General features: G+C 38.8%; 3 protein-coding genes across 5 annotated transcripts; 1 reads left to right on the forward strand and 2 right to left on the reverse strand.

The window, feature by feature from the left end:
* Positions 1–3,470: 3,470 nt before the first annotated feature.
* On the reverse strand, positions 3,471–8,156 carry LOC119071556 (solute carrier family 22 member 5-like). 2 transcript variants are annotated; one of them, XM_037176480.1, is made up of 5 exons: positions 7,939–8,156; positions 5,311–5,604; positions 4,998–5,217; positions 3,785–4,849; positions 3,471–3,724 (listed from the first exon to the last, which is right to left on the reverse strand). In XM_037176480.1, the coding sequence occupies exons 2-5, from the start codon at positions 5,541–5,543 to the stop codon at positions 3,581–3,583; spliced, it is 1,662 nt and encodes a 553-aa protein (XP_037032375.1). In that variant the 5' UTR covers positions 5,544–5,604; positions 7,939–8,156; the 3' UTR covers positions 3,471–3,580. The 2 variants fall into 2 exon arrangements, with proteins under 2 accessions (XP_037032375.1, XP_037032376.1); XM_037176481.1 differs by having other exon boundaries at positions 7,927–8,094.
* On the forward strand, positions 7,440–10,391 carry LOC119071558 (flavin-containing monooxygenase 5-like). Of its 2 annotated transcripts, none has more exons than XM_037176484.1 (2): positions 7,440–7,624; positions 8,748–10,391. In XM_037176484.1, the coding sequence occupies exon 2, from the start codon at positions 8,790–8,792 to the stop codon at positions 10,365–10,367; it is 1,578 nt and encodes a 525-aa protein (XP_037032379.1). In that variant the 5' UTR covers positions 7,440–7,624; positions 8,748–8,789; the 3' UTR covers positions 10,368–10,391. The 2 variants fall into 2 exon arrangements, with proteins under 2 accessions (XP_037032379.1, XP_037032380.1); XM_037176485.1 differs by lacking the exon at positions 7,440–7,624 and adding an exon at positions 8,220–8,424.
* Positions 10,392–16,361: 5,970 nt separating this feature from the next.
* Positions 16,362–20,716, reverse strand: LOC119071554 (apoptotic chromatin condensation inducer in the nucleus-like). Its single transcript, XM_037176477.1, has 6 exons — positions 20,561–20,716; positions 18,728–20,415; positions 18,443–18,650; positions 18,161–18,371; positions 17,989–18,101; positions 16,362–17,927 (listed from the first exon to the last, which is right to left on the reverse strand). Exons 2-6 carry the CDS (start codon positions 20,407–20,409, stop codon positions 17,772–17,774), a joined length of 2,370 nt encoding a protein of 789 aa, XP_037032372.1. The 5' UTR covers positions 20,410–20,415; positions 20,561–20,716; the 3' UTR covers positions 16,362–17,771.
* Between the last annotated feature and the right edge of the window lie 1,577 nt (positions 20,717–22,293).

Below are 22,293 nucleotides of genomic sequence, written 5' to 3' on the forward strand. Positions count from 1 at the left end.
TACGCCTTAAATTCTTTAAGATTTTTCTTTGTCCCATGTTGTTTACCATGAATATTTTGGAACAAAATGACCGAAAAATCCGTTCGACCTTCAAAGTCAATATCTACGAAAATACAATTTCTTTTAGAAAAAATTCCAACAATCGTCTGAATTCCCTGCAGGTCGATAGTTCAAGGTAAGACAATGGACCATGAAGACGTCACTTATTTTTGTAGTGTGTCCGCTAAGGCAAAAGATTGTGCAAATTGAGGTAAAATTGTTTTTATGATTTTATTATGATCTGTATGGAATGATGATTCCAAAATCATCAGGGCAACTCTTGCAGCTCACTCGTTCCGCCTGGGCGGCCGTTATGTCACTTTGGCTTCACTGAATTTTCATGCCAATTTCAGATCATAATAAAATCATAAAATCAATTTTACCTCAATTTGCACAATCCTAGTGTATTTCCCAGCCTTAGCGGACGCACTATTAGGAATTTACCTCTGGTGACTTCAAACATGTTCAAAGTCCAAACGTTAGCCGAAAAATGGCCAAAAATATAATAGATGTTTTGTGTCTCGAACAAAGAAGTAGTATGAACGTCAGGATTAGACATTGTTTTTGGATAAGTTACTCCACGATCAGTCACAAATAGTAGGTTACAGTGCATGCTGCGAAAATGATTCATTACATGGGGGAACAATTTTGAGATACGAGCAACTCACAAGTGTGTGTTTAAGCGCCAAGGTTTGAAAACTATTATTTTGACAAGGGTAGAGTTTGCATATCCGAGCCGAAGGCGAGGTATGTAACTACCCGCGTCAAAATAACAGTTTTCAAACCGAGGCGCTTAAACACACACGCGTGAGTTGCGAGTTTCAAAATTGTTTCCCCAAGTAATGAATCATGGCAGCAGCTTGCACTGTATTCTATTTTATTGCTTGTCCAAGCGAAAATTGATTCTTACATATCAATTCCTTAACGCAGTAACAACGAATCTAGTATACCGCCGAACCCTCCGAAATTGGCTCACACGTCTACGAAGAAAAAAATCCCGAAAACAACACTAATGTTATGTTGGTATTGTTACAGCAGTAATCTCAATACACGTCACAACGGTCACAACAGTCGGCTTGTCACTGAATTGTTTTTCCGTTTCAGGATAATGCATTAATTTTGTTGTTTTCGTTATTTAGAATAAAAATTTTGCAGTGAAGTGAAGTGAATAATGTCTAACATAAGCAAAGTGTTTAGTGTTCTCGAATATAAGTGAAAAATACGCAACTAAAAGTGTTTGCCATGTGTTCATTACAAACATTGAATTTATTGCTGGAGCAAAAAATGACTGACACTTTCAGTTTTGTGATTTTCTTTTCGAAATAATTCAAATGCTTTTGCGACATTCAACTCACGCCACTGGAAAATTTGTGTTCAAAAACACAAAACATCAATAATTATTTTCTTTCTTTCTGTTGGAAGGCATTAAATATTTCAGATGATGCATTCTCCTTCATCTGGCTGCACCCCGCGAAAACTCGTTTTACGTGAATGACTGTGCACCCCGCGAAAATAGAGATTCCTTGACGATAGTGTCACACAAATATCCCTCATGTAATCGACCATTTTCGCAGGGGCCAAATTGATATGTAAGAATCAATTTTCGCTTGGGGCAAGCAATAAATTAAACACACACTTGTGAGTTGCTCGTATCTCAAAATTGTTCCCCCATGTAATGAATCATTTTCGCAGCATGCACTGTAACCTACTATTCATCGGGGAACGGGACCAATAAAAATGTTAGTCTCACGAAATAGTAGCTTACATAACAGTAAATCGTAATTTTCATTGGGAAAATCGTCCCAGAAATCGAACTTTCCATAATTCTTGAACTGAAATTCTTGACGAAATGTCTGTGCAAGTACTTGAATGTAGCTTTCGAATGACCCCACTTGGAAAAATGGATTTGAAATGGCAAAATGGCTTCACATTTTGACAGGGTTGCTTTTATAAGGAGTGCAAGACGAAAATAGAGTTTTAAAAAGAAAGTATGTTGAGTTAATATTAGGGGTTTGTGATGGATAAACAACAAATCATGGAAGCTAAATTTTCGAGTTTTCGGTTTCGAGTTTTCGACTGCAATTAAAAAATTTCTTTGAGATTTTTGTCAACTGTGTTGGTTATATTCTACTAATTAGTAGACCACTACTGGACACCGCGTACGTATCAGTTACGAGTTCGAAAACCTATGGGTATTTTTTCCTCCTGATTATAAATACCGAAAAAATAAATTTTCATGTGTCGGGGCCGAAAATGAGGGAGTTTCGAGATTTTTCTCGGGTTTTCGACCCCTTACAACTCGCGAAATTGCCTAAAACAATCGTCCAAAACAGATACACAAATAACTATTCTAGGACGTCTGGATCAGGAAGACATTCTGGTCGATACGATCCGGATTATTAAGAACCACATATATGGTACCTAGTCACTAATAATTTAGCGTTCAATTTTGACTGTAAATATTTTGTAATTTATTATTGATGGATATACTGTGTGGACGGGCAACCTTCTCTAAGAGGGCAGCACACTTTGTTTTATAAATAAAGATATTTCTCTACTTTAGCCGCTTTTTAGGATAGGTCTGCGACAATAAAAGGCAGATATAGTGTAGTGGCGGATTCCAGGGCTCTGTGATATTTACTTTTGTGAAGTGATCGCGATCGAAGAAAGCGGGAAATTTTTTGATTTTCTACTTCAAAACTTTGTAATTCGCAGTCGCAGTGTCCTTAACTGCTCAAGGCAATGTCTCGATATGGTGATAGGTTAATCCGCCACTGGCTAGATGAACGTGAACTTAGTACTAAATAGTGATCAGCCACTCACCTTCAACTGCTGTTAAAACTGCCTGAACCTTATGGTAATATTAATATTTTTTATAGGTTTAGTCCAGCGTGTCCCAAGCTCAAGGGTCTCTCAGAGTGTGCTGAGCACACCTCAGCCCCCATGTAGCTACGGCACTGAATTTTGATGAATTTTTCGGGACACCTTATGACCGACTACATTCCTCCAAAAAACGTTCTTCCATGAAATATCGGTAATTAGCCATACTATATTGTGCATTCGGACTCAGTGCCAATAGTCTTTCTACAGAACCATAGCTAGCTCTTTAAAACAAAACCATTTGCTGGAAGATTATAAAGACTGCTTTTCAACTACTTATGATAACATTCTGTCATTCATTCTATATACAATGTAACTCTTTGCATACAAATTGATCGTGCTGACTATCGAAACACCGATTCATTGATTGTGTTTATCACAAACTTGTATTGTCTGAAGATGCAAAAATTCTAGGAAAAACGAACAATGCACTATATGGCTATCTATATTTTTAACGTAATTCAATGACTCGAACATAATTTAAGTGGGCGAGCAGCTGTTCATAGTCGAATTATCTGCGTGCTGGTTTTGTTAAAGAAATTCGAAGATCGAATTTTGTAGCCACGGCAGAATATCAAATTTATTTAAAAAGAACAAAAAAAAATATAAAAATATTTGTTAAATCTCCTCTGAGCATTAAACAATTCCAGTCGGTCGTTCACTACTGGTCAGCAATATTTTCCGCTTCATACAAACTGTCCGGTAGCTTTTTGTTTCGCGTTTCAGGTAACAAGAGTATCAACATAGCGGCAATAAGTGCCATTGCACCAAATGTCAGGTACGGCAATATGTCAAGGTATTGACTCTTTAAAGGGAGAACAGAGAACAGTTACAGTGATCGTTATGTCAAGCCTTCAATACCTACCAGTAGTGGAGCAAATGGTGCAAACATAGCCCCTATTCTGCCCATTGTCGAACACAGCCCCATGATACTATGTCGCATGTTAGTCGGCCACAATTCGCTGGTATAGATGTACAGGCCAGTGAATGCCACCGTAATAAATAGTTTTCCCACGAAGAACAATGTGATGGACAATGCGCCCAGATGAACCGGCATAAGCTTCGAGCATATAATTGATGTTCCACCGATTAAAAACGATGAGAACAATGTCCATCGCCTGCCGAACCATTCCATCATGAAGTAACACAATACCATTGCGGGAATACCTGCTACGGCGACGACAACAAAATTGACATACTTATCGCCAGCTAGGGACACCGACGTCAAACTAATGCCGTACGAAACGAATGCGCTGCTTATCCATGCAAATGTGCATATTGCTAGTCGTACGAGAAACACTCGCTTCTTCAGAACGTCAATTATCCGATCGTCTTTCTCTATTCGAACATTGTCTCTCCCCGTCCGTTCCTGGTTTATCAAGTCAATGGTTTTTTGCGATAACCGAATTCCATTCATTCGTTCTGCTCGCGCAAGGGTTTTTAACACGCGATTTTTATGGCCATTAACAATCAGCCAACGAATACTTTCGGGTGACACCCAAAGGTAAATCAAAATCAACAACCCTGGTGCGTAGATGATTTGTAACAGACGACGAAAGTCTTGGATGGCTCTAGCAGTCAATCCTAAAAATATTTGTCCGAATGGATATGTGGCCGTTATAAGAGTGACCAAAAGAATCCGGTCTCTAACGCCAATCCATTCCATTGCCAAAATGAACGAGGCAGAGTATGTGACCGAGCCGATGCCCGCGTCTAAAAATTCAAATATGACAAACGTGTTGTAGTTCGGCGCAAGCGATCGTATGTAAGCGAATATAACGCTGCCCAGAACGCCAGCAATCAAAATCGTTCTACGGCCGAAACGATCGGACATGTAGCCCATAAGTGGTGTGAAGACAAATCGGCCGATATTGTTTGCCGTACCAACCATTGCCAATTTCCACAAATTGTTGTCGCATTGTAGACCGAACTGTGGGTGGAATCAACAATAATTTCAAATTCTGGGATGGTAGATGTTGTTTTGAAATGTATAGAACAAAACGTTAGGATTGAAAAGTGGACCACAAGTGTGTGGGACTTAGTGAAATAAGTGTGGAAACTATGAACGTTTCACTCACCTCATTCACAATCGATCTCTCTGTGGTTTCATAAATGAATTCATCGCAGCGCTGGATGCTGGATTCGTTAAATCTTGCTGCTACACATTCGGACGTGAAATTGTTCGATTCATAGCGGTTACACGATGTCGGTTTACCATTTGAAAACGGAACTACAGCTTCCAACCAATCCGGCACAAATAATGTGTTCTCGATTTCTTCGCATTCTGGAATGTAACAGCTGTTGTGGATGGAATTAGAGTTTTTATAATTTCAAGCGTAGACAAAGCTCGGGTTCATTCCACCATTTTGATAATTTGAACATTAATCTTACCGGTAATTCAAATTCAGTGCAGTAAACACGTAACTCAAGGCGAATGTGCCAGACAAAGCAAACGGAATGCAAAACAGAATGTAGTTGATAATTTGATACTTCCGAAACGTTCCACCTAGATCGCTCAATATTGCATCGACCACATCCACGTCCTGTTCATTATTCGATGCTAATTCTGATCCAGTCTGTCCATCGAGTATCGACAGTTCCTGTTGATCATTGCCTTTTTTCATTATCTGTTTTGCCGGCTGTTGCTTCGTCTACTACACACACACCGCTTGCAAACAAGACTGCCTATACGAAGTAAAATGATGCGTTTATTAAGACACCGTTTGTAAATAAAAGTAAAACAATTAGCAATCGAAATAATTTTATCTGAAATTACGTGGAAACATGATAACATTTTTATAGCCGTAACAGTCTTACGATCACCAGTACATTATGTAAGAGACGGAGTGAAATTTTAGAACTGAGAGGTTTAGCCGTAAGGCATATACAGATCGTTGTGATAAAGAAAAATTAGACGATCATGGCGGTACGTTAGTAAGGCCTAAGGCGCCGTGACGCAAGTCCTCAGGATACGGGCATCATACGTGTGTATTTATATTTTTTTTGTCTCGCATTGATGAATTTTACCAACCTTGGTTAGCTTCTTTTTTTTGAACTGCTAGCTGGTTTTGGCAGAAATTTTCAGTGCAGTTCTAAGAATCAGATGTGGTGTCACGACCCTATTTAACTTTTGTTCAACTGCACCGTGATTCAGTTATGAGATGCATTACTCCGAAAATATAACAGATAGAAAGTTCGTTTCAACGACAAAGTTATAGAGTTTTTGATGCTAGTCGGCACATGTCTCAGGATTTTTCCCATATGGAAGATATTAGCGCTTTAAATATGCAGCAATGTCTTTCGGCTGAGTTTAAGAGGTGGATACAATCGTTCGGATCTGTGCAGTCCTATGTTTCAATGAAAATTCGATTGAATAGATGACCCAAACCTTTCAAAAGAACTGATATCGCCCAAAAACTACCTACGATGGAAGTGTGACGCAAGTCCGTTTATCCATTTACAAAAAAACTGATATCGGTGAGGGTGACGCTAAAAGCTTGGACACGCAAAAAAGAAATGCGTCACAAATGGCAGATGACGATGATAGTGGAAACAACTGATTAAAACTGATCCTATTTCGTCCGGAACCATAATACGTCCGTAGCCGTAGCATGTGCAAATTTACTGAAAGGGTTCATTTTTAAAATTGCGCATACGCAATTACGAAAGTCGAAATCCGGTCAAATTTGGCCGACCTACAAACAAAAACTGCTTCCCGTCCTGTACCTGGTTCACATCAAGAGCGCTAACTCACGAGTCGGTTATCCAATTTTCATAAACTTTTTTTTGTCGATCGGTATTGTAAATACCTTTTATTTGACGTATCGGGAGGGGTCGACACAAAATCTCCAAACTTCGAACTTAGCCTGTCTTTTGACATAGCCACACGGGAAAAAAAAAAAGAATTTTGTGATTTACTCAAGTTATAGGGGTCACGGACGGGCGGACATTTTTTTTATTGCGGATTCGTTATCTATGAACATAGGCAAATGCTTTGCCCTTACCGTCTGCTTCGAATTCAACATGCTACAAACGGCATATTAATCTTGTAAGCCCCAGTACTTCGTACTACGCTAAAACGTCTATTAAAAACCACAGGCCGTGAGCGTAGCTGTTTCTGTTTGCGTGTCGACGCTATAAGCGTCAACGACATCAGTTTTCTTGTAAGTGGATAAAAGGACTTGCGTCACACTTCCACTGTAAGTGGTTTTTGGGCGGTATACTCTTCAAGGAAACTTGAACCAGATGAACGATTTAGCATACACTTGAAATGGCTGTCCCATCCTCATATTAATATACCAGAACGTATGATATTATCGCCTTACAGGATTTTCTTTTTGTTTGTATACACCCTAACGTTGGTTTAAAAGCATAAGCGTATATATACTTGCTATATACTTGCACTTTACTTTACTCTCTGTCCCGTCCCTCCATATTATTAATGACTCGTAGAATTTATAGTTTTCCATTTTTACTCAAAATCGTAATTAAAGACTTTAAGTGATTGGTCGCACCAATCAACGATACAGCCTTAACAATAACCAACGTCTTCGACGTCTCTTCTTAAATTCAAAAGATTGGAATACACAGAAGTTTCATTTACAGTCAAAAACAGCTGTTATGCATGTCAGTGTCAGTTTCTTTCTTGCTTTGCGATAAATACATCTGCGTAGAACAAGTGGTGGCAATCAACAAGGTCGCAGTTGTAAGTAAACAATAAATATTTAATGTTGTCAAAATTCACTGATTCAACATATTGCCGAGCATGACTTCAATGTGTCAATCTGAAAACATCACGTTTCAGTTTCACAACACGAACAGGCACATCTGCACTGTAACTATACAAATTTATTAGAAACCACTCAAAGTACAGATAAAATATTAGATTGTTTGTTAACGCGCAAGAAAGACTACACTACACAGTCGAAGTATCTTACTTATAACATTTTGTACGTACACTCAAAACACTTGATTATATTCTTTTACGAATTTTACTTAAAAAACTACCTCTGAACACACCTCCAGTTGGTCATTGTCGAAATAATATATAAACGTACAACCAAGGTGAGTACTGGTGCCATAAAATGTGTTCAATTATGTTAGATCGTCTTACGATGAGAGGCAAATAACTATTGTTCCAAGAAAGAGAATTATCAGCAGTGCGTTCAAGTTAAACCTTCAACAGACTGTGTAGTTTGTGGTGGTGTATAATGTATAATGTACTGTACACACATACTGATGTTGTACGATAGGCGCACAATCAATGATGATGACAGTGGAATTCAAATGGTGACAGTATGTTATGTGACTAGGACCAAAAAGGTGCAATTTTTGACTCAGGTGGTAGAGACGTCTTTACCACCGTGATCAAAAACTGCACCTTTTTGATTCGAGTAACATATACAATGGTGGAATATCACTGAAAAGTCAAATTGCAATCAGAATTTGACACAACTGTGACGAAAAACTGGGAGAAAATCAGTTTTCGGTTTGGCCCTTTATATGGTAACAGAATGTGACGTTTTTGGCTCGCCTAAATATGAAAGTTGTTTCATTCCCCAATTTACAGAACCCGTCAGCACTGCTACTAGCATGAACACTGAGTTGACGAGAGTCAAATTTGGAGGCTTTAGTGATAAGAGCTGCCGCTTAGGATTGCTTCTATTGTATCTTTTAACTCACACAACGAAAGAAAGTCTCTTTATAAAGGAAATACAGTGCCAACTGTGATTTCATCAGCCTATTTTCTATGTTCATGCTAGAATCAGTGCAGTGCTTCAGCTTATATTGATTTTGTTGAATCATTAAGAAAATTCAATCTTTTTCAGCCTTAATAATTGTTAGTTGGATGATCAGCTACCGATAGGGAAATGCCAAAGAAAATCGCAATTTTAGGAGCTGGGCCCTCCGGATTGGTTGCAGCCAAAGAAGCACTGCAAAATGGTCTCATTCCTACGATTTTCGAACGTGAAAGTGATATTGGTGGTGTGTGGAGTCCAAGCGGAGCCGTTTGGAATACAATGCATACAAACATCTCGAAATTCACCACATCGTTTGGAGACTTTCACTGGCCTCCGGATGCTGAAATGTTTCCATCAGCAGCGGCAATGTTAAATTACTTGAACGAATATGCGAGCCGGTGGAATGTCAGGGACTACGTAAAATTCAATTCGAAAGTGGTGAAAGTGTCGGCAATGAACAACAAATCGGAGGACGTTGGTTTGAATGGGTGGACTGTTCAATGGATTGAAAACGATTCGTCGGTACAAACAGACTCATTCGAGGGGGTAATTGTTGCAACCGGAATTTTTTCCAAAGCTCACATACCTCAAGACATACCGGGACTAGATAGCTTTCGTGGAAAAGCAATTCACAGTAAAGAGTACCGGTCAGGCGAAATATTTGCTGGGATGAGGACTTTGACTGTTGGAGGTAGCTTTAGTGGAGCAGAAATAGCATCGGACGTTTCCAATCATGCTTCCGTATCGTATCATTGTTTTCGCGAGCCATTTTGGATATTAAAGCGACATCTTCCAGACAAGAAAAGCGGAAGGAAAAGCCTGCCGCTGGACCTGCTATTTTACACTCGAAGTTTTTACCAGTTAACAACAACAACAGCCTCGGTTGACGAATCTAGTACTTCCAAAAATAAGTACATGGCCAGCATATGTGAAGAGCAGCAGATCATTCCCGAATTATCAATCGATCCGCAACATTTCAATCGACCTTACTATGTGACGGTATCCGATAAATATTTACATCAAGTCGAACAAAAGACGCTCGTTCCTATACGACAACCGATATCGGAAATCAGCGGCAGTACAGTTCGCTTTCGAAATGGCGACACACTCGATGTTGACGCAATTATCTTCTGTACCGGCTACAATCCAGAGCTGAACTTTCTGGACAACGACATTTTACAAAAAATATTGTATGATCAAACGGATCGCCTTCAGCCGGTGATATTGTTCAAAGAATGTTGCCATCCAGACGTGAAAAATATGTTTTTTGTCGGCATGTACAAAGGACCCTACTTTTCAGTCATAGAACAACAAGCCAGATTCGCAGCTAGAGTGCTAAGTGGAAGAGTCTCGTCACCCAATGCCACTGCTATGTCGGAAGGGTTGAAAATTGAAGAAACCATTCGAAATACCCATCCGCGGCAACAGTTTCCGCATCCCGAATATGTTCTCTTTGCTGACGAAATATCGCAATGCGCCGGAAGTTTTCCAAATTTGCAGAAGTTTCGGAAAAGCAGTTGCACGCTAGCCGATGCATTCGGTGTACCGTTGAAGGAAGATGCGCTGCATCTTGAGCAGCAAAAAAGTGAATTATACGAACGATTTATGAGCGAACCAGTGACACCAAGCCACTACAACTTAGTTCATGATCCAGTGGCAACAATAAATCGAATGGATGTGGTTAAGGAAATTATAGCGAAAATGTAAAACTTTTCTGTTTGAAACGGCAAACTGAGGATTTTTATTTTTCTTTGATCATCGTTCATTTCAGCAATGTTGATTATTATCTCTTGAAATGGCATTGCAGTACTACAATTCAATTTTTTTAAACCAAATTTTTGAGCAGCCCTACACAAGAATAGGCAGACCTCCCACATGTCCGATTTGTCCGACTTTTCCAACATTTGTCCGACTTTGTACGATTTGTCCGATTTGTCCGACTTTTCATCAAAAATTGTCAAACTTTGTCCGACTTTTCTTCAGAAATAACACTTTCACAACTTTTTCAGATAGAAAACTTTTAATCCTTGGAAAATGAATAGGAAGAAATTTCGCTCGCTTCGCTCGCGTTCATTTAATTTTATTTGCATGAAATCTAAAGCAGTGTGTGGTTAAGTCACCCACTGGTATTTTCTTGTGAAAAACATAGAATTCGATGAAGGTTAGAAGTTTCAGACTAGGGAATCCATTTAGGTAATCACTATCAACAGACTTTGGTTAGCATTTTAATGACTTGAAAATGATGTAATCACCGCTATATTTGAATGTGTACAGATTTTTGCTTCTGTATTTGTATTTGTACTATTAACATATTTTGTGTTAAAAATTCATCGTAATTTACCATTCGGTATTTTATCGGTAATTTCATACATTAAATTGTCCTGTAGCACATAGTAGTACATATCTAGGAGGAAACTGTACATAGTATGGTTACCATACTATGGTAATGACAGCATTATCACTACGTCACTAAAATGCAACCCGAAGTCTGTAGTTAATGATTACCGAACTTTTACCGACTTCGGTAAATGGATATATTAAATTTAGACATTGGCTAGTAACATTTAAATATTATTGTCCACTCAAAAAGATTATGGTAATACACACACGGAATTTTGAAAACCGACAAATTTTCTGTTTCTGTGTTTTACTTGAGTTTCAAAATTCCGCGAGTGTAATTATGTCGTTAGTTTAATATTTGTGGTCGTATTTTATATCACAAGTCTCACTTATCCGACTTTTCTGCGAAAAATGTCCGATTTTGTCCGACTTTTTTGCGAAAAATGTCCGATTTATTATAGGTCGGACACCCCAAAAATTAGTGGGACGTCTGAGAATAGGATGAATGCGGCATTACCAGCCCGTGTACTTGTAGAATACTTCCCTCCTAAAATGCATAAAAAAGATGCAAGATTTTGAGAGAAATGTATGATTTTTTTTACTAATTTTTTCTTGCGTTGTCGGGCAGAATAGCTAATGGTTTAGGTCGACCTGACCTGACCTGTAATTTACGTGATTCAAATATGACCTGACCTATAACCTGTTTCAAATTAAACTTGACCTGACTTGTTTCAGCTTTAACCTGAATTCGTGTTGTTGCGGAACTCGAAAATTTTGTTTTTTGTCTATTCAAAGTTACACGTTTGTCAGATCAGGTTCAGTTCGAGTCAGATTTCAGGCTTTCCAGGTCAGGTTTCAAATTGACCTAACCTGTTTCGAGCCTTAGGTGAGTGAGTGCCTCATTTTTCCTAATATTTTCGTAGAATTTTTAGTTGGAAAAAGTTGAATGCTTTCTTATGTTGTAGCTAAGAACAGCCTCTAAAAATATATTCCAGTTAGATCGACAATTCCCTCACTCCAAATTTTTTTAGTGGAGCAAATCTAAGACTTATTCGAGACACGAAATTATGAACAGAATTAAGTAAAAGGTCACCGTATGTAATAAGTGCCCCCAAAGGAACTAAAGCTTATGATACATCATTCGAAAGGTCTTGGCCTAGAACTACTTTTAGTGTAGTATCGAACTCCTAAATGGAGTTATAGTGGAGTTATTGACGAAAATGTGACTTGTTTTTCATTTACTTCTCTCCAGTGTTGACGTAAAAATCTGTAAAAATTTAGAGAAAAATTTAATGATTTTTTTTTCATACGCTAGATGTACAGAACTTACTCGGTATTTTGACTATTGATTGGTCTTATAGACATGTATTTTACATAATTTTTTCAGATTTTTAAAAATGGTAGAACACATACAATTTTTCAAAACTATTTTCGAGTGAATTTTTTCACCCCTAACGAGGGGTCCAAAAATTCTGCAAAAATTCACAGATGTTACTTTCCATACAGACATGTTTTGAGAATTTTTTCAGAAATTTCAGTACAGCCATCGAGAGACTCACCCTCATACCCAAAGACCCCTAGCGTACTTTTTAGGGCTGATATTCTACCAAAAACACAGTTTTGTTAAGTCCAGTCAAGTTGCCGATCATACCCGATAATAATCTGCAGTTTGATGGAATTTTGTTTTTCGGTCATGGTATGGATGTATTTTTAACTGTGGAAAATGGTGACGGGAAAAATCTCCGAGTGTATTATCGTTGCAGCGGCAATAATATCGTTTCATGGACGATAATATCGTTGCTAGGACGATATTATTGTTTCAGAAAACGATATTATCGTCCGGAAAACGATATTATTGTCGTCTGATACGATAATTTCGTATCAAAAACTATAATATCATTTCAATCGGCGATAATATCGTTTTACGGGTTATATTATCACTGCAGAAACGATAATATTGTTGCATAAAACGATATTATCGTCGCAAAAACAATAATATCGTTTCAATCGGTGATAATATCGTTTCAATCGGTGATAATATCGTTTCAATCGGTGATAATATCGTTTCAAGGACGATAATATCGTTTCACTGGTGATATTATCACTGCAGAAACGATAATATTGTTGCATGAAACGATATTATCCTCGCAAAAACAATAATATCGTTTCATGGGTGATAATATCGTTGCACTGACGATAATATTGTTACAGAAAACGATATTATCGTCCGGAAAACGATATTATTGTCGTCTAATACAATATTATCGTCGTTACAGAAAACGATAATATCGACACAGCGACGATATTATCGTTTCAAAAACGATATTATCGTCCCCGACGATAATACACTCGGAGATTTTTCCCTAGCCCGTGGAAAATGCGTCCGCGACATGAAATACGTACGAAATACCAGTCTATGTATGATTAGTCAAAAATTCCATGTTGACACCTGAGCTGCACCGTATAGGGCGTCACTATTCTATGAAAAAATGAGTATGAGCAAAGACCATCATGTCTCTTATTTTTCCATATATTTTCAACATATCGTGATCTTCGGTAAATGAAGTTGCCACCTTGCAGCTCAAGTGCCAATCAATTGAGCCATCGTCACTCAAGAGTACGATATCTACTTGTTTTTATAGCATACATCGGACTGTGTTGATCAAGGTTCTGAAAGAACAGGTTAAGACACCCACGAGGGCGGGTGACACCGAAATCGGTAAACGCACTCAGTAGAGATTGTGTGTGAAATCAACTTAAAGAAAATGTTTTTAGGAAAATTCGGAATTTTGTTTTTGTTACGTTGCCTTTTTGATATAAACTTCGTAGCCGTTGAACTCATTTTGTGTGTCACCGCCTTCGTGATAAACTCAGAGTTGTCTTAACCTGGTTCTTTCAGAACATTGGTGTTGATACCATTTTAGAATTTATATAAACTACCAGGTATGATCTAAGGTCGAATGTCATAGCGGAGGACATAACGATTTAATAAACGGATTCAAACGCACTCATTTTCATTTTATTAGACCCGTACGAAGTACTGGGGTCTTATAGGTTTACGCATACGTTTGTAACACGTCGAATTGGACTCCCTGAGTAAGGGGAAACCTATTGTGGTTGTCTAGAGATGCCAAATCAGTGAAAAAAAATGTCAGTCTGTCCGTCTGTCCGCACGATAACTTGAGTAAAACGCATCCGACTTTGAAAATTCTTTTTTTTTCGTTTGGTAATGTCAAAAGACAGGCTAAGTTCGAAGATGAGTGATTTTGACCGAATTTCATGAATTTTTGTTTGTTTGAAAGGTATTAACGAATGTAAAGCGTCGGTAAAATTTCCGGTCTCCTAACAAAATGGCTGCCAAGTGCTTTCAGAATTGCTAAGAAATTAAACAAAGTGTATTATGGACCACCCTAACGTAGGGCCAGTAAGCCAGTCTAGTTGTAATCCAATTATATTTCATAGGAAACTAAATTAGTTGCATTAATAACGTCGACGTTTGTTGATCAGCAACATATTCGTAAGAAAAATTGTAATGCCTTTTGGGGCACATAGTCTTTTTCATGACTTGGGCATAAATTACGGAATTTCCCTCGTAAATTAGGCCCTCAGCATGAAAAGTTGTATACGCATCTGTTGTGGACGGCTTATTTTAGGCACTTTCGCTTGTTGCCCTCACTTCGTTCGGGCTACAACTCGTGAAATTGCCGAAAATATAGCGTACACAACAGATACGTAAATAACCATGTCAGAATCCAGAACAGACCAAATCCAGAATGTCATCATAGTTATTTTCGTAGGTACAGAACATGTCTCTCTCTGTTTCAAATTTTAGCGCGTTCAGCAATGACTTTAACAAAAATATTTATTTTGTCAAAGTGAACTTCGTCGAGAGAAGAGACAGCTCTAGCAGCTCATGACATATAAATATACAATAATAAACGTCATACTACCCATTCCGCACTGATGAGGGAGAGATGTTTTCATATCGACAGAGAGGGTCAAAAAACTTCAATCTATCGTCGGGGATCACACTATAACGTCATCAGTTGACATTACCCAGTTACAAGATCATTTGCTTTTGATTTGAATGAGGTTCATTGTTAAAATGCAGTCTACGAAACAAATTTTCGAAAATCTGGTAGGAATATGGTCGATAAAGCGCGTTCTCGGCAATTTTGGAACAGCTGAAGGAACAGCAAAATTTACGCTACAAAATCAAGCCCCAAATAAATCGGGAAACCAAACTGAACAGAGTACCAATGATGATGTGCTAGTCATCGACTACCGAGAAGATTTACAAGTAAAATATGAAGGCGACTTGGGTCCGAATGTTGAGAACACCGCTTACAAGGAATATGTGTATCTGTACGATAAGGCCCGAGACAAAATCGTCAAGAAATTCACAAACGGCAATTTATTCTACGAATTGTCAATTGATTTCGAAAAGCAAACGGCCAACGGCGATCACTTATGCGAAAAGGACATGTACAAAGCGCAGTATACGTTTTCGAATCCACAGAACTTTAGTTTAAGTTACTTTGTCAACGGTCCGAATAAAGATTACTTGATTGAAACCGAATTTACGAAGCAAGCCACAAGGAGTTGACACTAAGTGAAGTGATAGATTCGATCATCACATTTTGTATAATTTTTGTTGAATGCTCTAAACTTCAACGGTTTAATAAAGAATTCAACTAGTTTCAAGGAATGTTTATTGTGTCCAGCATTACCGTGCGCAGCTGAAGCTGAATCTGAAGCTACTGCTACACCAATTATACTCTAGAATATTAGAGGCCTATGAGAATGTAAGAACAACTATTTTGAACTGCACTATGTGAACCCTGAAGTCAACGCACTATAAACAGGCAGCAGAACAAAAAAAATGTAACGGTCAAAAAGCCTCTTACTTTAGTCCCCGCAGTGGTATTATACCAACATAAAAAAAGGAAATTTATAAGAAAAATCCTGACTTCTGCGTCGTGTAGGCCCTTTGTTTCAAATTTGTGGAAAATTCTGATTTGTGCGTCGAGCAATAGCGTTCAACGCGTAAAAACCTTAGAGGCGATTTTTTGAGAGAATTTCTTACTGCTGCGCCGAGCAGAAGTTCTAAACAAGTCCGTAACCAAGTCAGATCACCATGGGTGGCGTTTATTCATAGTGACATTATCACCCAACAAGACACTCCACAAGGATATTCGCCACAAATTCTAAAAGGACTAACAATTTCTTGGTGCATTGAAATATCGACGCCTTGTCTCGATGAACTTGCGTTTAGTGTTTTCAATGAGTTTAACTGCCTGCGTAAAATGTGTTCGTATCTTAGGGTTTGCCGTCCAACAATAAATCTCCAAACCCACAGTGTAAATCGTCGAAAGAATCAATTTATTTTGCTTAGTATTTAGTATTTAGTTAGGTGCTATGATTATATGTGTAACATAGGCGGTCTTACAAATAATATTTTAGGGGCTAAGGATATTTCCATGTGGAAAAGTTGAAAAAAAATAAAATTGAAATCTGTGTGTGGTGCAGCCGAAGTTGTTGATTTTGGTGAATCCTTAGATGCTGTTTATTCCGTGGATGTACATTGGGATTTATATGATGAGCCACATACATCAATTCATTTGATGGTTTGATGGAACGTATGTACAGGTCAGAACACTTTTGTTAGTTCGTCAACTGCTTTTGCAATAGAATGTCATTATTCTCAATATACTCGTTCAATTATTTGTTAACGGTTCTGTCCAATGTTTAACGCACTGGAGATGTAACGGCCCATTAAGCTTTTCCATTGTTGATCCGTAACATTTTGCTGTCATTGCACTCTCAATGTGTGCATCAAAAACAACAAAACGAAAAAATTGACTCGTTCGGTAGCGAAGGGTATCAAAGTTTTTCGAATGAACTATATCCGCTTCCTCTGTTTTTTCTCTGTCTCGTCGTACGGTTCGGATAACCGATTCGTCGGTTGATGTGTGTGTTCTCTTTTTTTATATTGTTGGGATGGTATTCGCAACGTATCGGTTGTTTGGATGAAGGAGAAGTAGCATTCTGCCTCTGATAAAAATAACTTTAAATAAGAATATTGATGACCTGTAGGACATTATGTTTATATATCGTGGGTTGTGATGACAAAAGGTTTGCAAAATAATTAAAAATTATTTTATTTTAATTAGAATTTGTTTTTTTTAGTTTGTTTGTATTGTTTGCGGCTGTTCATCGTGGTCAGTACACGATTTGTGGACTCAAACATAAAACTATTAAGACCCGGACCCTAGACGCGAAAGAGAGAGAAAAATCGCTTGCTGCTTGATGGCAATGAATCGTATAAGGTAAGTGGTTGAAGAAGAAAATCAAAATTAATTTAAATGAAAAATGAATGAATGAGAGAGGATGTTCAAATTTTAGTGGGTTGACGCAGGTGATATGACCGCAACGAAAACTAGAAAATATTTGACTCTCGAATAAATCAAAATTCATTTTTTGCAGGAAAAATTGTAAGGAGAAAAAATTCAACAAAAAAAACGTTTAAAATTAAGAAAAGAATAGAAAAAGTATCCACAGACCATTTCAGCTGATGTCACACCAGTGCTGTTGAGTTTAAGTTTTTTTTTCTTTTTTTTTAATTTTTGGTTTTCCTTCACAGACGCGCGTGACTGTGTGTCTGGGTGTGCTGACATCCAATACAATCATCCTTTGATCCTCAAAAATATTACAAGACTCAATTTGAACTTTTCTTAACTCTCCTGTTTTCGGTTTTCGTTTGTCATTCCTTTAGTAACGACGACGATCGCTACGGTCCCGGTCACCTCTATTTCTGTCTCGTTCGCGATCTCTTTCATTCCGTTCATTGCGCTCCTTTTCACGTTGCTCGATGCGACGCTTTTGCTCGGCTTGCTGTTTTCGTCGTTCCTCTTCCTTCAGTGCGATCTAAGAAATAACGGATTTGAGTTGCTGACTTGAATGAAAAACTCGGCCTGAATTGAATTACCTGTTCAGAAGTTAACGGCAGCCAATACACACAAGGAGTTGTTTTGGTCTTTCTGAACAAATCGTCAAGTAGCCGGATCGGTGGTTCGTTCTCTTTCTTATGGAATTTTCGCGCTAGAAAATGAGGTCTTGGTCATTTCACGATTGGAATTTGATTAATTTGCTATATTTACCAGGCGAAACTGAATGAGTGATGTCTGGTGATCGTTTACGCCGCTCCAGGCGATCTGCTTCTCGTGCTTCCTTTGGATGTTCGCGTTGCCGGTCTCTGTCCCGATTCCGATCTCCTCGATCCCGTTCGCGTTCTTTTTCTCGTTCCCTTCCCAGGTCCTCCTTTTTGCCCACGTCCCATTCACGCATCGGTCGTGTTGTCGCTGCCGGTTCCTGTTGGATGACAATCAAAAAATTGAAATCAAAATTCTGTTGGCTTTTAACCGAGTCAAAGTGTTTTTAACCTTTCGTTCATCCACTTCAAACCGATCCCAGCCACCAGATACGCGTTCCTCACGAGCTGCTGCTACACCTTCTTTTGAAGGTTGTTCGCTTGTTGAAGCAATCGCTTTGTCCATACTTTTCTCCGAGCCAAAGTCGACGTTAAGACACTTTGGATTCGAAGCCGGCCATCGTACTCCGTGTAGAGCATGTCGAGTTTCAATTGCCTCACTGCATGAAAAATAAATTGGAAAAAAAAAATGTTGAGACATGCAACGGGAAGAACGGAACGTCATATGGATACTTACTCCTCCGTCTCGTATTTGACGTAGCATTTCGATTTGATTTTGTCGATCCAAAATCCGTCGTCCACAATTTTTCCCGTCCGAGCCAGCAAACCCTTCAGTTGCAGTACGGTAAACGGACGCACCAAATTTGTTATGAATAAAATGTTTGACGAACTGAATTTGGGAGGGCTGGGCGGCCGTTGCACTGTTGTCGTATCATCGCTGACAATTGAAATTTTCCGATTCGACGTCATCGAAGCATTTTCGTCATGCTTTTTGTCCGGTTTCGATTCGTTGCGATGCTCTTTGTTACGATGTGAACGATCGCGTAAATCGCTTGAAGTTGACCTGGCTGTATCGTTCTTGGGAACGATTTCCACTTCCTCTGGTTCGGGCGACGATTCCAGTTTGACGTCACTTAAAGGTACGGGCTTTACGTCTGATATTAAGTTTTTCAAGGAATCGGTTGAAATAGCAAGAATTTGTGGCTTCGGTTCGGTGCTCTTTTGCGTTAGCCATTTTCGTTTGCGTATCGGTTTTTGTTTCTTTTCACTCGACACTGTTCTCTCATCCGATTTTCTCTTTTCTTTGTTTTCCTTTTCACCACGAGACTTTCTACCGTCACCATCTTGTGACTTATCTACGTCTTTAGGGACCTCTGGTTCGGATGATTTCGAATTGATTGGTGCGACGTCAGTTGTGTCTTCGGCCACTTTACTCGTTTCTTCTACTTCGTCCCTCTGAATTTGATTGTCTGGTTCATTTACAGGCGAACTAAAACGGTTTCGGCGTTTCCTTTGGCTCTCTTTAACAACTTCAGTTGGTTGTAAATCAACGTTTTCTGATGATGGTTTCCTATGCTTCCGTCGGCCAGTTGGTTGCTCTTTTGCCTTAGATCTTGTTCTGCTTTCTTCACCTGTAGATTCTTCGGTTTTATCACCTGCCTCTTCACTCGAACCATTATTTTGCTCTGTTTGTTTAGCCGCATCAGTTTCAACGAGACAATCAACCGATTCAGCGTTTGCTTTTGCTTCGACGACAGCCGGCTCCGAAGATGTAACCTCTTCGGCAACTGGAACAGGCTCTGGTGTTGATTCCTTTGCGGTTACTTTTACCGGTGATTTCATTGTGACTGGCTCTGGAGACTTCACCGTTGTTGCTTCTGGAGTATTCACTCTTACAGGTTCGGGTGTCTTTGCCTTTACCGGTTCAGGGGACTTCACGTCTACTGGTTCCGGAGACTGTAGTTTTACAGGTTCCGGAGACTGTACTCTGACAGGTTCCGGAGACTGTATTTTTACTGGTTCCGGAGACTGCACCTTCACAGGTTCCGGAGACGGTGACTTCTGTTTTTCGGCCTCAATACTGTTTTCTTCCGTTGTCACAGCACTTTGTTGAGCCGTTTCCGCTTCCTCATCTTCTTCAGTAACCGTTTCAATATTTTTTGCCGGTCTACCGCGTCTCGATCGAACGGGTTTCTCTTCATTTGTCACTTTGGTGTTTCGACTCAGTTTTCTTCGATTTTTCGCAACTGGCTGATGATCCGAATCTTGTTCGGAGCCGGAGTTTTGTTCGGATTGTTCGTTATCTGAATTTTGAGGTTTTTCTTCGGTGTCCGAAGCGGAACGTTTCGAACGCCGTGAAGAACGTTTAGCAGGGCTAGCCGCAACTGGTGTCTTTACACGATCGCTTTTGCGCCTCATTTTATGCTGAAACAAATGAAGACAAAAAAAATAATTTTTTCATTCACCAAAAACGATTGCAAACAAGTCAGCCGGCTTGGCGTGCAAAAAATTCGATTTTTTGTACGGTTTTGTTGATCTTTTCGACCGTCAGCATCGTGTAATAGTTTACCTGTTCGGTAGTTTCTTTGTGGAAAGCAAACTGGACGATTGAATTGGCTTTGTTTGTGTCAAAAACGAAGATTTTTATTCTTATAAAATGCGTACAATAGTTTACTCATCGAACGCAAATTTTGACATAATAACGGCCATCTTAATTTCGTTCAATTTTACTGTTCCAATCGTTCCATCGTACTAGAAAAGTGTCACACTTTCTGTCGACTGCTCTACTACTTCTTTTTAAATTTAAAAATTAAATCCACAGGCAATGCCAACGAAAGTGTGACTGAGTTTCAGTTTGTTTACCAGCTGATTTACAAATTTTATGCTTGCGCTGCCAATATTCTGAAATAATTTCGAGGTTTCTGTGCATGTACAATACTTAGGGCCACCGGACCGAATATATTTTGTGAGGAAAATAGCAGGTGTTCCCATTAGCGCTGGTAAATGCTGATAAAACCGAAAATTTCAGTAAATTTACCAATAATAAGTCCTGATGTCGTCTCTACATTCGCAGAATTTCTATTTAAAACTCGTTAACGTTTGCACAGTTGATTCCACAGTCACAAGTCAAAGCCATAAACCAAGGTTCTGAAAGAACCAGGTTAAGACAACTCTGAGTTGATCACGAAGGCGGTGACACACAAATTGAGTTCAGCGGCTACGAAGTTTATATGAAAAAGTCAACGTAACAAAAACAAAATTCCGAGTTTTCCTAAAAAACATTTTCTTCAAGTTGATTTCACACACAATCTGTACCGGGTGCGTTTATCGATTTCGGTGTCACCCGCCCTCGTGCGTGTCTTAACCTATTCTTTCAGAACCTTGCCATAAACAATTCCACAGTCATAACCATAAACCATTCCACTGAACACAGCCAGTACCGCACATGTACGGTGTTTAAGTAGAGTGAGATGGAAAATCAACTCGGGGTCTGCTGTCATCGATAATACAAAAGAATATGACAGCAGACCCCGAGATGGAACAATAGGTAGTCGTTTCGCCATCTCTCTCACTTAAACACGCTATAGCAACAATCACCAATAATACATATGATAATATCATATTATGATATACATGTTAAATGAATTTAAATTATGTAGTTCTTGGATAGGGATGATGACCCTTATTTCTATAGGAACTGACCTCTGATGACTGCAAACTTGTTAAAAGTCCAAATGTGAGCGGAAAAAATGACCAAAAATGTAAGATATATCTTGTGTCTACAAAGTAGTGTTAACAAATTCAAAGTAATTGCGGCTTGTCAACTTTCGGCACCCTAGACTTTACTTAAATAGTCGTGGAATGCTTCCAAATAAATTTCTAAAAATCTAGAATTCAGTTTAGACTATTTAAGTAAAGTCCAGGGTGCAGAAAGTTGGCAAGCCGCAATTAATTTCAATGTGTTAAAAGAACGAAAAAAAGGGGAAAAAACCAGTTATTTTAACTTGCCGAAAGGCAAAAATTTATAGAGCATTATGATGAAAGAGAAAGAAATATTTTGACAAGTATACCAAGGCAAGTTACAATAAACTGGTCTTCTCATTCAGATTATAACATGTTGAAAGAGGAGCAAATATTTTGACAAGTACCTCAAGGCAAGTTATATAGTGTTAAAAGAGAATGTCAAAAAGAGTGTTCACCCATCGAGCTCAGTTAAATTAATTGTTTGTTCCTAGTTAACTGGACTTTTACATACAACTTGTGACGTATCTCCCATCGAAACCAGTTAAGTAACTGGTAATT

Source organism: Bradysia coprophila (assembly GCF_014529535.1).
Source record: "Bradysia coprophila strain Holo2 chromosome IV unlocalized genomic scaffold, BU_Bcop_v1 contig_5, whole genome shotgun sequence".
Lineage (NCBI taxonomy): Eukaryota > Metazoa > Arthropoda > Insecta > Diptera > Sciaridae > Bradysia > Bradysia coprophila.

What these genes read in the sequence shown, in the direction of transcription:
- LOC119071556 (XM_037176480.1), bottom strand. Translation starts at nt 5,543, where the DNA reads ATGAAAAAAGGCAATGATCAACAGGAACTGTCGATACTCGATGGACAG. An exon ending in GCACTGAATTTGAATTACCG is followed by an intron (nt 5,218 to 5,310) that starts GTAAGATTAATG and finishes CATCCACAACAG; the next exon opens with CTGTTACATTCCAGAATGCG. An exon ending in AGAGATCGATTGTGAATGAG is followed by an intron (nt 4,850 to 4,997) that starts GTGAGTGAAACG and finishes TTCCACCCACAG; the next exon opens with TTCGGTCTACAATGCGACAA.
- LOC119071558 (XM_037176484.1), top strand. Translation starts at nt 8,790, where the DNA reads ATGCCAAAGAAAATCGCAATTTTAGGAGCTGGGCCCTCCGGATTGGTT.
- LOC119071554 (XM_037176477.1), bottom strand. Translation starts at nt 20,409, where the DNA reads ATGAGGCGCAAAAGCGATCGTGTAAAGACACCAGTTGCGGCTAGCCCT. An exon ending in GTCAAATACGAGACGGAGGA is followed by an intron (nt 18,651 to 18,727) that starts GTAAGTATCCAT and finishes TTTTTCATGCAG; the next exon opens with TGAGGCAATTGAAACTCGAC. An exon ending in TTGAAGTGGATGAACGAAAG is followed by an intron (nt 18,372 to 18,442) that starts GTTAAAAACACT and finishes GTCATCCAACAG; the next exon opens with GAACCGGCAGCGACAACACG.